Below are 17018 nucleotides of genomic sequence, written 5' to 3'. Positions count from 1 at the left end.
GCTGTTCAGTTGCTTTGACACAATCTGTATTGTTAAAAGCGCTATATAAATAAAGGTGACTTGACTTGACTTGACTTAGCTTAACGCAGTACACGTAGCAATGGTTTTTTAAATAATATAATAAATAAAAAGAAAACAGATAGAATAGAAAAAGAATAGAGCAAGCTAGTGTTAGAGGCCTTTTTTTACTTTTGTTAATCGTATAATCAATAAAAAGAAAACAAATAGATAGAATACAAAAACATTGGAAAAGCTAGTGTTGTTTTTTTTGTTGTTTTTTGTTTTTTTTAAACAAGCAGTAAATGAATAGAGAGCAAGTTTAAAAGGGACAATGTTTTTTTTTTTTTTTTAGAATAGAATTAGAATAGAGAGTGCTAGAGTTATATGGTCAAATAAAGATGGAAGAGATGTGATTTTAGCCGATTCTTGAAGATGGCTAAGGACTCAGCTGCTCGGATTGACATAACTCTGAAGTAATGAATTTAGGTAAAGGGGTGCAGAGCCAGTGGTGGTTTTGTAGGCAAACATTAATGCCATTCATTTTATGCGAGCAGCTATTGGTAGCCAGTGCAAACTGATAAACAGAGGTGTGACATACATTCTTTTCGGCTTATTAAAAATTAATCTTGCTGTCGTGTTCTGGATTAATTGTAAAGGTTTGATAGAACTGGCTGGAAGACCTGCCAAGAGCATTGCAATAGTCCAGCCTGGACAGAACAAGAGCTTGAACAAGGAGTTGTGAAACAGTTCCGAAAGAAAGAGCCTGATCTTCTTGATGTTGAACAAAGCAAATCTGCAGGACCGGGCAGTTTTAGCAATGTGGTCTGAGAAATTCACCTTAACATCAATCATAACTCCAAGGTTTCTGGCTGTTTTTGAAGAAGTTATGGTTGATGTGCCTAACTGGATGGTGAAATTGTGATGAAAAGATGGGTTTGATGGAACCACAAACAGTTCTGTATTGGCAAGGTTGAGTTGAAGGTGATGGTCCTTCATCTATTATATATCATCTATCCTTCATCCCTATTATATATTACAAATCTTTCCTATATATCCTTTCTAATCCCAACATGCATTGCAACAAGCTCAATATTGTTTAAGAATTGGGCTAAAACAAAAACATATTTTAGGCAAGGTAAATAATTTTACAACTCTATTTTATATTTTAGTTTCGGTAGATTATTAGAACATTATTATTTTTTTACATGTTTTTGACAGTTTATTATATCATGCTTACTTATAAAGAAATAATCAAAATATTATATACAGTATGTGATATATCAATTGCTGACTTGTCCGTGTTCTCTCCTGTATGTAAGATGTTCTAAATCGGTCACTTATGAGGTTTTATTTCAGTTAGGGTGCTGCCTTAGAATGTAGGTAGCAAGACTGCTCACTAGGTTTTAGAACTGCAGTTTTGGCTCTAGGTGTACTGAGTTTGTGTATTTATATTCTGAACTGACATGACTACCTGGCTGAATTGATGATAAACCACTAAGGGCCGAATACCTACGATAAGAATGAATAAACAGTCTCAAAGGTTAGCATACAAACTGTTTTCTACACACACTTTTGGCTCTTTGATGCAGCTTGATATTAAACAATATTGACTCTCGAGTCACGTCAAAGAAAATACACACACATTTACAGACAAGTACCCCTTCCAGCCCATTAATATTTTAGATGATTTGATTACATAATGATAGTAGACTGGTACTTCAGACAGATTTGATAAGAATTAACTTAAAATGGCTGCCTTGCCTATAAAAAAAATGCCCACAGCGCCTCTGAAGTGGATAGTTATGTAAAGGCTCTGTCATTCCTAGCCTCCACGGGATGGCATGTACCCTGTCTAATCCCAGTCTAAATATTATGCTAATGACTAGCCGGAGCCCACGATAATATGACTCATAGTGTGCAGTGATATGTTGAGTTGACGTGTTTCAGACCTCTCTTGTTTGTGAAGGTGAGCTTAATTTCCTCCAAGATCCAAAGAGGGGATTTTTTTTGAAGGTTGTGTTGGTGCCATGTTTATGAATGCATAAAGGGTGACATTTGAATTGCACGGGCAAAGCATGACATTTGTATTGGTACAAAGCTGGCTATGCAAGTGTGTATGGCGATTTATTATTCCACATATATTTTGTTGCAGTTTGTATTCTGTCATAAGAGTACTTTCATGGGAAACTTCAAAAGCATCAAAGTCTTTTACATTCCCGCCCTCTGATCCCCTTCATATCATGTTTTGATTGAGCAGGAAATCATTTTCCAACACTCTCTTACAGGGGACTGGGAAATTTTGATCTCTGTGGAGAAGTTTTTTTTTTTCTTTTTTTCTCACAGGTAGCTTGACGCACTTTAGGAAGTATTGCTTTTTCTCTCAATGCTGTTGTTTTATTGGGCAAATAAATCAATAGTTGTTTTCTGTTGTTATACAAATCGAGAGGAAAAATGAGCACAGTGGGGCAACGAATTGTTTGTTTATGCGGCACACATTAGCTAAGTGTAATTAGAGTTTGGTGAACAGATTTGTGTTTGGGTATTAAAGCATAGCCCTAAATTACTCGTCTGAATCATGATTGTTTACTCCTTGCTGTGTTTCTATGTAAAAACTTGTTTTTTGTTGCTTGTGTGTGTGTGTGTGTGTGTGTGTGTGTTCCTGTTGCATTGTATTAGTAATTGATTTTCACATTGTTTTTTTAGCGGGTCTAACTGATGTTTACTTAACATTAAAATATGAGGTATTCAGCAAATGTGGTGTTTCATATTCTGATTGCAACTTGCTGTGGTTTAAAAATTGCCAGAACCACAAGTTTGTGTGTCTGACAATATGAGCTGTGTTGCAAAAGCCAAGCATTGTTAGACTAAAATGTGTCATGGCTTTTCAGAATAAATATTAACAATAACACCACATGGAAAGGCCAATAGATAAATCTATCAGCTCACTGACTGTATTCCAATCGGGGCAGCTGGTCTCATTAAATTCAGATGCAATTGGATGAGAAAATGGTTGCATCTTTGCATTGAATCCGGAGAGTATTGAGTTCTAAGAGGACAGCGTATGGGTCGCAAATTTAACTAGCTATCAAACGGCACCAACCAAACACATCAGAGATCTCTGTCACATGAAAGGAATAACATGAATATGTTGCGTCTGTTCAAATCAAATAACTAGTTTTTACAAAGACAACAAAGATTAATTCAGTAATTCCCAGAGGAATACATGAATGCTCAGAAGTATTTCTGTAAAATTATCTGAATTATTGGGGATAAAAGCAAAGTGGTAGGGTTGGTAAGATTTTGTTTTTTTTATAGTTTTGAAAAAAAAAATTCTTATGATCACCAAGTCTGCATTTATTTGATAAAAAACTGTTAAAAAAAAAACAGTCCAAGTCCAAGCATTGTCCATTTAATCACCATTTATTATTATTGAAGTATACAGGAAACTGATATTAACAGTTCACATTTATGATTTTTCTTTCTTTTCAGTAGATGGATGTGAAAAAAGAAAAAGACATTAGAAAGAAACTCCCTCTGCTTATGTTCTGAAATAAACTCATTTACGTGTAAAAATCTATAGGCTGTTAGTGTAATCAATAGTTCTTTATGTGCACGCCATGAACTTACTGTGACCTTTCTGCATTTCTTCAGCTCGCCACTTGGGACCCCATCCACGGACTGAACGGGACACTGACAGATCGAAAGCTGGAGAACAACATGCGTGGGGTGGTCCTACGGGTGGTCACTGTACTGGTACGTACCGTTACAGCTAATAATGTCAAGTCAAGGGCTTTACACGTCATCTTGCAGCTACAATAGTCCTCATAACTACAAAGTTTTACAAGATGTCAGTGCTCTATTATTCACCGTTGCTCAGAGATGTCTTTCCCTTGACCTCTCTAATATAAATGACATCAGACTGACTTAATTAGGACTTCCCATGTCTCGGAGTTCCTCTGTTTGACTGGACCTCATAAGGTTGACGTAACCCCAGAGTAATCCATATTCATTCCAGTGAGCTCCAGAAGTCTGTTCACATCAAGTCACCCATCTCTAAGTTCATTAAGAGTGAATTTTGGGGTGCGATGAACGGAGGCCAGGGGAGCTGGGTTATATTGAGATTTGAGTTTTGCTATCTACCCTCCAGCGCTGATTTGAGTGAGTCCCTGGAGTTCTTTAAAGATTCAGAGGTTTAAATTCTTCATATCCCTGCTTTGAAGTCGGTCGGAGAAGAAAGCGGTGATGCTGCTTCTCTGCGTCTTTCCTCTCACTCTCCTTTACCCCTCTTTTTCCTTTATTCTGTGATTTCCCGCTGTGACAGAATGCTCTGAAGAACTTGCGCCCATAATCGCTAACAATGAGCAATCGTTGGAGGCTGTCAAGTTAAGTGAAAGTGAAAGTGACGTGACATGTGGCCAAGTATGGTGACCCATACTAGGAATTAGTGCTCTGCATTTATCCCATCCTAAGTGCACACACACAGCAGTGAACACACACACACTGTGAACACACACCCGGAGCAGTTAATGCACCTCCCCTAGTGGCGGATGAGGTTGGAGGGGTATAGAACTGAATGCACGCATGCACATGTTGGCAAACTGTAGATACTGGAGGACAGTAAGAGGGTATCACAGTTTAAATTGAGAACTGAAACATTGTGTGGCCCAGACAGTATCTGGAGACTTCTGTAAATATGGTAAATTGTGTATTGTCTTACTGGTCACTGACTGCATAATCACATTACAGTAGATCAAATATTTAACAAACAAACAAGCACACTAGCACTTAGAGGATCTGTGGAATGTATAAAAGATGAGTGATGCAATTTTTATTAAGTCTAAATAAGTTTCTTAGCTCCTGTAAAATTTGCAGACAGTGAACCAATTGAACTTGAACTAAGTTACAACATTTGCCTTATGATATATGTGTAGAGTTTGTTGTTACAGTACTTTTTTTGTCATTTTGCACATTATTATTAACTAAAATGTTATTTTTGTTGAAAAATACAGTAATACATTTTTAAATTGATCTCGTGGGATGACATTGATCTTGTGGGGTATCTCTGATATTATTTCCTGCAAGCCTTAATGCTCAAATCTGATTTTTATTTATTTATTTATTTGTTTTTATTTTATTTTTTATTTTTTTTGTGGCCAGTATCAGATTTGAGTATAAACTGTTCATGGCCCCTAACTGACATAGGGACTTAAACATGGAGGACACTGAAATCAGCGCGTACAGTGCCCCTATTATGCCATTTTTAAGGTTGCTAATATTGTTTTATGAGTCTCCTAAAACAGGTTTACATGCATGCAAGGTCAAAAAACACGTTAGTTTTCTCAAAAAATAGATTTAATTTTAACTCCTTTCTAAATGATTCGTAAACGACTCGTGCGAAGCAGTTCAAAGAATCAGTCTCTCTAAACCCCTCCTTTCCTTGAGCCCTCACTGCTGTGATTGGTCAGATGGCGCAGTCCTTTGTGATTGGTCCAGAGCCGTAGAGAGCTTGGCTCTGGATTGGTCTACCACGTACAGCGCGTGTCGGAAACGAAACTTCCATTGCCATGACGGAATGACAGCCCTAGAGACTAGTCAATACATAGAAAAGATGGTATCGATTGTACCTTACCAATTTGAGCCGGATTCTGATGATGAAACGGTTGAACTGGCTGATCGACAAGAGACTGGAGCAGGACGTTTCTCAGTGGTAAGTGTCAAGTGTTAACAAGTTTGTGGTAATTACAAATTTACTCTCACAATGTAGGATACAGCGTCTTCTCGCCATGATCTTAACCACATGGAAATTTTACTGTTTGTGGGTGGGCAAGTTGGTGACGTAGAACGTGTGCAGACATTATGCAAATGTGTTACTTCGTGACATAGACCAGTAACAGAATAAGATTCGAATTCCTGACGACTCGTTTAGGCGATTGCGAGCCGACTCTTTTTTATAGACAATAACTTTATTTATCGTGCACTGTCGGCTTCACAACTTTGCAGATAGTTTATGTTCACATACAGCTACATGACACACTGCATGAAAGGTAATATTCGAAAAGGCATAATAGGGGCACTTTAACATGTTCATTTATAAGCTGATGTGTACAGGCAATAGAGAGAATGAAGATGGGGATGAGAAGGAGGAGAGGAAAGTTCTACTTTCATACTTTTCAGATGCAAAATCAGATTCCATTTGGTTTTTGCTGTTCACACTGTTATGAAAAAACAGATCTGAGTCACATGAGCACAAAAAACAGATTTGGGCCACTTTTGCCTGGAGTCTGAACATAGCATTATCAATTAATCTTATTATTTTATAGTGTTATCATGTCAATATTCGGTATCTATTATGAATGAAACAGAGTTTGTCTTATCTGTACCACTGGAACTGAATGTTCTGCTCAAAGACCCCGGGATAATAAGATGACGACTTTTATTTGCAGTTCACAGGTTTTCCAGCCAGGCATTAATCTACATTCTTTCCATTGAGACTAATTGAAGCTGTGATGTCCTAGAGTGCGAAATTGTAATTTCTAGTTCAAACATTGCATTAAAATCAGGATGAATTGTTCCTCAAAAATTAAAGAAAAAACGAAGAAAGATAGAGTGCCAGTGCAGTACCATATAGCCTTGTGGTGAAGCATATGGTTAGGGAGGCGGGGAGCTTGGAACCATGGGATATGTTGTCATTTGTAAAGTAAACCTTCAGGTGGATGGGGAAGGCACATGCTCCCTGCTGGTGGCTGATGGAGCGCTCCCTTCGGTCTTACAGCTAGTTGGTAACGGCCCGCTGGATCCTTGCAACTTAAACTCCCAGCTGCCCCAGTGGCAGGCGTGTCAGGATACACGACATGCCAGCTCTGACAGCTCTTCACCAGTCTGAGAAATGCTGGTGTTGTTCCAAACACCAAAACTGACTGAGAACACACACACACATCTGCCGTGAAACCTTGCAGTCTCAATGCACCATGACACATGTTTTTGATTCACTCACCAGTGGATCATAGCTGCATGCATGAGAGAATCTTCAAAACGTCTGTAGAAGATGGAAGACTGAAGTAGTATATTCGTATGAATTAATAATGAAGTTATATGAATTTTTAATCCATTATATGAATTAATATGAATTATTAATAAACACATATATAGACAAAAAATTATAAATATTGTTTTAATTCATACATAATCTTCATTGCATTGTTTGATATTATCACATGGGATTTTACAACCTAAACTAACCTTATCATAACAATTTTAAATAATCTTTTTTAGATTTGAAATGATGTTTAAAGAGACTTATTGATCTCAACAGGAGCCTGCGGGGATCCTCTCTATGATATAATTTCCTGTTCTGTGTTCCTGCACTGTATGATTTGATTTGGCAAACTAAAGTTTTTTTTTCAGATGTAATTTTTTCTTAGAAAAAAAATAGTAAAAAGTATATCATAATTTTAACTATATTTTGATATATACTATATCCGATATGTCGATGAGTTTGTTTCTTCATTGGAACAGATTTGGAGAAATGTATCATATCACTTGCACATCAATGGATCCTCTGTAGTGAATGGGTGCCGTCAGAATGAGAGTCCAAAAAAAAACATCACAATAATCCACATGACTCCAGTCCATCAATTAATGTCTTGTGAAGTGAAAAGCTGTGACTGTGTAAGAGACAAATCTATAATTAAGGCGTTTTAACTTTATCTCTTCTAACTATCTCTTCTCTTCTGAAGTCCATAATCCAAAATAATGCTTTCTGTAGTGAAAAAGTCCTTCCCCTTTTAATAATGTAGTCCCCATCTTAATGGTGAATGTGTTTATTGCAAACACAGCAATTTGCTTCACAAGATGTTAATTAATGGACTGGAGTCATGTGGATTACTTCTGAATTACTGTGATGTTTTTATCAGCTGTTTGCACTCTCATTCTGACGGCACCCATTCACTGCAGAGGATCCATTGGTGACCAAGTGATGTAATGCTAGATTGCTCCAAATCTGTTCCATTGAAGAAACAAACTCATCTCTCTTAAATAGCCTGAGGGTGAGGAGATTGTCAGCAAATTTTCACTTCTAGATGAGCAATTCCTTTAACAAATAGTGTCACGACATGAACCATGCATACACGCAGCAACAGTGCTTACAGAATGATGTTTATGTTTGCAACATGCATCACCTTAGCCTGTGTTGATCCATGCCTGCTATTGATTTCCATAGTAGCGGCAGAGATTGTCCACAAGATCCGTGTGAATTTGAACCACTGCACATGCAGTCATGTGGAAGGGATGGCCGTATAATGAGAGAGGGAATCGATGCAACATGGGTTGAACACGGGTGTGGGGAGCTGTACACCTTCTGGGCCGGCTCAATAAGAGCAAGGCTACATCTCAATACAGATAAAAAACCACACTGGAGGAATCCTGTTAAAAGGGTCATTGTCGCTGTGCTTTTGCCCATGGTCTAAGTGCTACAGATATTCTTCAGATCATGCTGATGGCCAATTGAAGAATTGGAAGAATCCGGCAGGGGTCTTGCACAGGTCCCTCAGAGGGAAATGTGATAGATGGCACCTCTTGGCTGTAGTGCAAGTTTGCATGCATATCCTCACTTCCTCTAATAGCTTATTGAGCGAGGGGGGGTCTGGTGAGGATTAGAAAGCGCTGGCTTAATGTGCAGGCTGCATGCAGTCAATAAAGGCAGCTCCTTCCATGATAAATCTGCCTGACATATTCCCAGAAACACTTCAGACATCAATAGGGATTTGTTTAAGAGAATATGAAAAATAAGCAGCGGCTATTATTTTCACTGGGCTGCTGGCGCTACGCTAGCGTGGTATTGGTTCGTGATAGTACGTTTGCAGAGCTGTTGGAGACTCTGGAAGGAGATGTTTGCTGGTCACATGATGGTTGGTCATTGGCCTTTAGATAGCAGCTGTGTGTTGAATACAGCCATTCAGGCCTAGCTAAGTTGAGCTCCTCCAACATCTGTGGTTCATTTTTTTTTTTATTTCTTTATTTTGCATTTAGACTAAAATATATAAGCCGTTATTCACTGATAAGGGAAGGGAGGGAGGTTTTTCTCAAAATAAGGACCTATTCCTCACACATTATATGGCTTCAGAAGACTTTTAACTTTTTTTTTTTTTTACACTTTTGGAGTTTTCAGAGTTGACATGAACAGTAGTTCTATAGAAAAAAGGAACATTTAATTTCTGTAAAATTTCTCCTTTTGTGTCCCATAGAAATGTTAACATCATACCAGTTTGAAATGACGTGAGACGGAGTAAATGTCTCTGTTTAATTTGACAGTGTTTTTCTTCTGGTTCTGTTTGGAATGTAGCACCCAGAATACATTGATTCTTTGTAGCTTTTAAGATGTGAAGAGCTTAAAAGTCTTGAGTCTGAAAAATGTTGAATAAATGGTTGTATGTTGAATGAATATGGCTTTTGAGAGGTATGTTTTGAGAGTGTGTGTTAAGAAAAATAAGAAGTGGGGCTACCGTTGGTCGTTTTGGTTTTGATCAAGATGGCTAGATTAACCATATGTGCCCACTGTGATGCTTTAATGTGGTTCTGAAGACTTCTTTCCTTTGTAATTTCGAGTTTTCAGTTTCTTTCAGAACCTAGAGTTGTGGCCTTCAAGTTAGTCTTGAACAGTCCTTCTTTTAGAAGCCTCATGATTTTCAGAAACCCCCTCAATATTTTTCATTCTACCCTCCCAGAAGTTCAACTGATAGGGTTGTGAGAGAATAGTGCAAATGTACATATATCTCTGTCATACTTCCATAGTTTTGGGAACTTGCTTGTCCTTGAGTCGTTTCTTTTCAGCATTACTGAGGACGTTTCCACTGTTAACATAGAGTCCTCGCTAAACTTCCTCCTTATAAAAATTCCTCCTTATAATTTTCTCTGTGTGACCTTCAGAAACTCTCCAGGGCCAGTTTGGCAGTGTATGACAATGTTTGTAGACCTTTTATGAAACACCAGTAGGCCCAAGGCTCAGACTAAATCCAAATCGCATCATATCCACCTCCACAATAGTATGCCAAACTGGTTTTGGAGATCCAAGGAGACTCCGCTCGTCTTTATCAGTGGAGAACGACTAATCAATTGAAATGGTGGCCGGTCTCGCTGCTTCAGAGGAATGGTTTCTTCAGCCATAGGCAGAGCTAATGCTTGTATGATGAGTATGAATCCGGGTATATATGAAGAGTTCATTTGCAAAAACCGATAAACGCCACTTTAAAAAAAGAAGTCCACATATTCTCTACATATAGCGCGATCTGAACTATATCCCTAAACACGTTTTGTCAAAAATGCCGGTTTTGTCTACTTTCAAGGCATCGCGAGTTCACGTTTTACTGCAGAAGCCGACAATCGCCCTTGTTGTTTTTGAACAGAAGCCGATAAGTCCATTTTAGCGATTCAGCGCGCTGTATTCAGGTCAGGTGACAAGGCTACTTTCACTTTGAAAAGACGTGCTAGCTGAGAGGAGTTTCGTCAAAGCTTACTAAAAGTGATCGAGGATGGATAATTTCGACTAACTTGATGAACCTGTGACATCTTCTTCAGGGCGAAAAAGGAAAATAGAAGCTGAAACGCTGTTCCCTCACAATGGTGAGGGAACAGCTCCGTGTATTGCGTTAAGTTAATCACATCCATAAAGTTTATGATCACAACAACAACAAAGTTTGTCATGCATCTACATTGTCATCTGAGGAGATTACAAAGATTAAACGAGTGTTTTTTAAACTCTAAAACGTGTGGAGTTATCTGCTTTGGCCAAAAAACGATTGTTAGAGTTATCTACTTTTGCTATAAAACAAACTTTTAACATGTAAAAAAACATACTTTCAATGAACTTTAATTTTGTAAATTACCTGTATTTGTTTAAGTTATTATTACTTAATCAAAACAACCCAACTGCAGTTTGATTGATATTAACGTTACTTGGAATGCGCAATAAAAAAATGTGATTTCTGAAAAAAAATAAAATAAAATGTTATGGGTTTTTGCAAATGAACTCTTCATATTTTTCCTTTAAAATACTTTTCGTAAAGACTTAATTTATTTGATGTGAGCACAGTAAAACCTTAAATCCGTAATTGAGCATTAGGGATCTTATGAGTCAGTCAGAACCCACTATGAATAATGTATGACTGACAAGGACCATCAAGTTAAGTAATGTTTTGATAAATGTGAATCTTTATATAGAATTGAGAGAGAATGGTTTGTTCTGACCACTTTCTTACTGAACATAACGTTTTTGTTATTATTTCCGAGTATTCATGCCTTCATTTTCATTCCAGAAAATTATGAACTAAACTGTTTGAAGTAAACCATGTAAATGTCTGGAGAAACTCCACTTTCACTACTTTTAGTATGATAATGTTGGAACGCTAATAATTTAGCATGTCACTGCTGAGGAAGTGCTGTTAAGGCCGATCTTCCCTGGTGTGACAGTGAGACAGTTTCCTCTTTGAAATGAATCAGAGATCGTCACTAGATGTTCTTTACACAAATATGCCATTTAATTTGATTTGTTTCCTATTTATTTGATCAAAATTGAGATTATCATTATCATAGCATTATCATATAAATAATTTATAGATTTTATGTATTAAATATAAACAAATATATCAAAACAGGAAAAAACTGAAAAATAAATATGCCTATTTTAAAGAATAATTTATGCAGTCTTGACATAATGTTAATTTTAAAAATATACATCTACACTTTTCTATTCGTTGCCCTTCTGTTTGTCAAGAGAACAGTCTTATATTTATGAAAATATTTATACAATTAAACTTTAATTTTTTATATAAATAAAAACTACTACTGTGTACTGTGTATTGGTATTTTCTTTCTTTTTTGAGCTTATTTTCTGTTACAGTTTTTTTTTTTTCCTAAAGGCCTGCTGTGTCATATACTGTATATCCTTTTCCAGGGTTCCTTTAGTTCCTCTCTGGCTGGAGTTCAAACCCGTAGTCTTTGTAAGATCAGCCCAGATCCTCCTGTATTCTCTGTAAAATTCACTCAACTACCCTAAAAACAAAGCTATACATATTTACTTTCCTCACATTACTCTTGATTGGATATGATGTGGCACTAATTCCCCTCTGACTTTTTTCTCGGAATTATTCCACAGCTCATAAGAGGTTAAAGCCAAGTGACATTAAGCTTTAGCCCATATACAGCAGCATTGCCTCCTGCTGAAAATAAAATCTAATTATGAGCATTAGCTAAGCTGCTGTAGGAGCTTATGCGTCTGCTTCAGGTAAACACTTGTGTCAGCTCCAGAAACAGATCTGCCACCCTCAGAATCATGAACGTCAAGCTGTGTTCTCAGTAGACTATTTATGATACCCTGTTGACTCTAAAACCGGTGCCCTCACTTACCTCAATGTCCGTAGGCATTACCATTGGACTGTTTTTGTATGTGTCTCTTAATACTCTGTGACTGTTTTTGTTGCTTTTAGCTCAATGATTTAGTCCCTTTATAAGCTGATATAATGATTTCTCTGCTATTGCTCTTTCCAGGAAGAACCATTTGTGATGGTCTCAGAAAATGTGCTTGGCAAACCTAAGAAGTACCAGGGTTTCTCAATCGATGTACTGGATGCTCTGGCCAACTACCTTGGCTTCAAATATGAGATCTACGTGGCCCCTGATCACAAATATGGCAGCCAGCAGGCTGATGGAACCTGGAATGGTCTTATAGGAGAACTGGTTTCTAAGGTAAGACACAATGTCTATCTGGATGTGCAAAATATTGAATTGGGGAGCGTGACTTTAAATTGCATTTAGCTACACCCTCAGGAAGTTGGATTGGAATGACAGAAGAAAAATGTATTCGTTGCATTCTGGGAATGATGGTATTTCCACCCTAGTCCTCAAAAGTCCTCAAAATCAATCAATCGTGCAATATGTCTGTGTGTCTATCTATCTGTCTGGCTTCAAACTTCACCCTTGTATAACTGACATGTTTAAAATTCAGATTTAAATGCGGCAAAACTTTGCTCATTTATGTATACGTTGTGTATGTATACAACATATATAAAACATAAAACATGTATATGTTTTGACACTACATGGTCAAAACTACTATATGTGAACACCCCTTATAATAATGAATTGGCTATTTTAGACCATTTTTTAAAGCGTTAGTTCACCCAAAATGAAAATTCTGTCATCAATTACTCACCCCCATGTCGTTCCAAACCAGTAAGACCTTCATTCATCTTCAAAACACAAATTAAAATATTTTTGATGAAATCCAAGAGATTTCTGACCCTCCATAGACAGCAACACAACTGACACATTCAAGGCCCAGAAAGATAGTAAAGACATTGTTAAAATAGTCCTTGTGACATCAGTGGTTCAACCTTAATTTTATGAACTGAATTTTTGCGTCGTGGTACTCTTGTGAACATGCATTGAAGACTGACACAGAAGAGAAGAAATCGTTGGATTATTTTTGCTTTCTTTGCGCTCAAAAAGTATTCTCATAGCTTCATAAAATTACAGTTGTACCACTGATGTCACATGGACTATTTTAACAATGTCCTTTCTACCTTTCTGGGCCTTGAACGTGGTAGTTGCGTTGCTGTCTATAGAGGGTCAGAAAGCTCTCATTTCATCAAAAATATCTTCATTTGTGTTCTGAAGATGAAAGAAGGTCTTATGGGTTTGGAATGACGTGATGCTGAGTAATTAATGACAGATTTTTCATCTTTGGGTGAACTAACCCTTTAAGTGTTAATGCTTATTTAAAGCTGAAAGTACCATTTCAAACTATTTTAATGATGCAGAATTATTTTAGCGCAGTCAGCACTGCCTTTGATTTGCCTACCATAATACAGTCTGGCTGAATGCTGCAGACTTGTGTGCTTTGCATTGGCTATTTTGGGCTTTTCAATTTCCCTAATATTCCCAAACAGTCTGCACTACTTTGATAAAAAAGAGCGCAGATTTCTTACATGTGAATGAGGGAAAACCTCATACTGAAATGTTGTCCACTGGCAGATAAACAAAAGGCAAATCTCGCAGCAGTGAGAGGTCAGATACACATTTTCAGGGCCATTACTCCAAAACTCCCGCTGTTTTCCATTCCACAGCTTTTTCAGTTCTGCGACACACCTCCATCCCTACTGCTTTCTGCGCTGAGAATATTCCTCACCGCTGTTCGGTCAGAGGAACAGAAACATGAGCCACAGTGTACTGCTGCTTATCTTCATTTCCAGAGAGATAGACCAAAACGCAAGGAAAATATTAAGGATCACTAATCCCATTGTTACAGTCTCTGTTGACACATTGTTTTCCAGCAACTTCACATCTGTGTGCTTTTATGATACACAAGACCTTTGATGTTTTATTGCAATTCGGTATTTCAGCAAAAGAGGTTTTGATTTTTTGTTTGCTTTTTGTGTTCTAATCTTATAAAAACAATTTTTAAAAGGCTGTTATGACATGATACAACAGGCCAGGACATTACAAAGGGGGAAAACATTTTTTTAAACTACAAATGTTTGGGGTCAATACGATTCATTTATTTATTTATTTTTTAAGAAATTAATATTTTTATTCAGCAAGTGTGCATTAAAATGGATGACTGAAATGACAGTGCAGGCTTACATTGTTACAAAAAAAAAAAATCTTTAAAAAAATGCTGTTCTTTTGAATTTGATTAGAATCCCGGAAAAAAAAAAAAGCATGTTACAGTTTTTGAAGGATCATGTGACAAGTGAGTTAATGGCTTCTGAAAATCCAGCTTTGTCATCAAAGGAATAAATTATATTTTATAATGTATTAAAATAGAAAACAGTTATTTTAAGATGTAATAATATTTCGCAATATTACTGTTTTACTGCATTTTAAAACAAGTAAATGCATTCTGGGTAAGCATGAGAGACTTACTTAAAGCATCAAATCTTACACACTTTTGAACTTCAGTGTATATTTATATATACTGCAATATTTACACCTAAACACTTGTGTAGATGCTCACACAGAATAATATTCTTTTGTGCCAAGCTTTACTTGGAATATCATTATCAATCTGTATACCCATACAGTATATTACTTTTGCAGCATATGTAACCATTCTGCTTTTCTAAGCATTTTTTTACTTGACAGACCATGAAATTAGCAGATTTAGTCAGCTGTGAGTTAATTGTGTGTGTGTGTGTGTGGTGGCATAAAATGACACCAGGACATAGTGCTTACTTTATGTACATGACTTTTTTTCTTGTTACACAATAGATGTAGATGTAGATGTGTCATTTGTTGATTGCTTTACAAAATCATCAATATGTATTGGAAGCCATTGCTGGCTGGCTAGAATCCTGTTAGCTAAGCTCAAGTAAAAAAATAAATAAATAAAAGGTGCCCATTAGTTAAAAATGTTGAACTGTTTCAATTTGCACTTAGACATTTTATAAAGCCAGCACTTGACAATCTTTTTTTATATACTATTTTCACAAGTAAGTGGTGAATTTTTCAAAGCTCTTAGTACTCTCCTAACAACTCATCAAAAGGTCATTTTTTTATACAATATTACAGCATATTTGCAATTGACTTGGTATAATAGAAAAAATCACCAAGTATCACAAAAACAAAGTGTTTCATCAATACATAGCCGTCATTTCATTTAATCGTACTCATTACTTAGTTAATGTTGGATAAATATCACAGCTATTATGGATTTAGGATGTCTATTTGTTCCTCAATTGATAGCTCTGCATTACAAAACAATTAAAAAAATCATTCAGCACCTCTAAGGGGCAGTTTGAAACATGTATTTTGTATTATTTGCTGTTGAATTAACTGCTGAACTACTATTACTAAACTGAAAGAAAAACAACTAAATCAAACTAAAACTTTCTGCAGCTTAGATCATGAGGTACACTTTTTGAACAAGAGTTTTGAGATGTATTAGTGTCAGATGACAACAATTTATCTTAAAATATCACAGAAAATTTGATTCTTCTCATATGACCCCTTAAATTTAAGTAATAATTCAACAAAAAGTTAGTTCAGTAGATTTGTATTGGTGTACCACTTACATAAAGTCAGTCTATCCAGTCCTCTATTCTGAAAGGGTAGTTTGTCAGGCCCTTGTTATAAAGCAGGCAGTCTGGTACTACCAAGTTTCAGGGTCGAGACAATCAGAGAGGCACTTGTTGTGTGGATTAACATTTGAGAAGTGATCCAGGCGCCGGATGCTTCTCTAACCCTGCTCAAACACAGAGGTCCTGTGGGGGTCCCTGATCTCTGAAGGTGGCCAAGGGGGTTAATGGGGGCCAGACAGGTGACACTGGCTCTCGCCCTATGATAATGACATGCCTTTGTTCGGCCGATGGTAATGTCTCTTGACAGGAAGAGGTCTCATCTAATCTCACCGCTGCAGTGCACACCAAGTCACAATCATTTCCAGAACTGCCAAAAAAGAAAGAAAACATATTAGATGTTGTTTAGCATTTAAAAGCCATAGAAACAATTTTAGTTTTGGCAGCAGACGGTATTACCTCAGTATTCATTGGAGAAAGATGTGGATATTTTTATTTATTTATATTGCGATTGGGGACATTGAGGAGTGCTGTAAATTTTTACGCTTACTGATTGAACATAATGGAAATGATCATTTATCATTGAGCTGATTTCTTTTTGAAGATGAGATAGCAAGTGGATTTTTACATTTCAATATGTTTGTATCCAAGTATTGAAGATGGATGTTTTTTACACTGTGTTTCTCCATATAAACACAAGGACTAATGATATTTTAAATCACTTTTTTATCCAAAATAACTTGTATTGGTTCAAGGCATTTTTCAGTCCCTGAACCCAGGAGTTGAAACCATGACCTTGATGTTGCAAGCCCCATGCTCTACTGTTTAAGCTACTGGTGCAATATTTACCAGTATGTAATGATAAATGTAGTAGAATCTAAATTATTAATACATTATAGTAAAGGTCGCAACCTATTATAATAATTAAAACATTTATTTAAAAAAAAAAAT

General features: G+C 36.7%; 1 protein-coding gene across 1 annotated transcript in view; it reads left to right on the top strand.

Moving 5' to 3' along the window:
• The window catches only part of grid2 (glutamate receptor, ionotropic, delta 2), a 415852-nt gene that overhangs the window by 317234 nt on the left and 81600 nt on the right, over positions 1-17018 (top strand). The window contains exons 9-10 of the mRNA XM_016461892.1: positions 3652-3753; positions 12541-12738. Coding sequence (XP_016317378.1) covers positions 3652-3753; positions 12541-12738 — 300 coding nt within the window. The remainder of the gene's footprint in view (positions 1-3651; positions 3754-12540; positions 12739-17018) is intronic.

The sequence above is a fragment of the Sinocyclocheilus anshuiensis genome, unplaced genomic scaffold, assembly GCF_001515605.1.
Source record: "Sinocyclocheilus anshuiensis isolate Anshui unplaced genomic scaffold, SAMN03320099.WGS_v1.1 scaffold80, whole genome shotgun sequence".
NCBI lineage: Eukaryota > Metazoa > Chordata > Actinopteri > Cypriniformes > Cyprinidae > Sinocyclocheilus > Sinocyclocheilus anshuiensis.
This window is presented reverse-complemented; position numbering and strand designations above follow the sequence as displayed.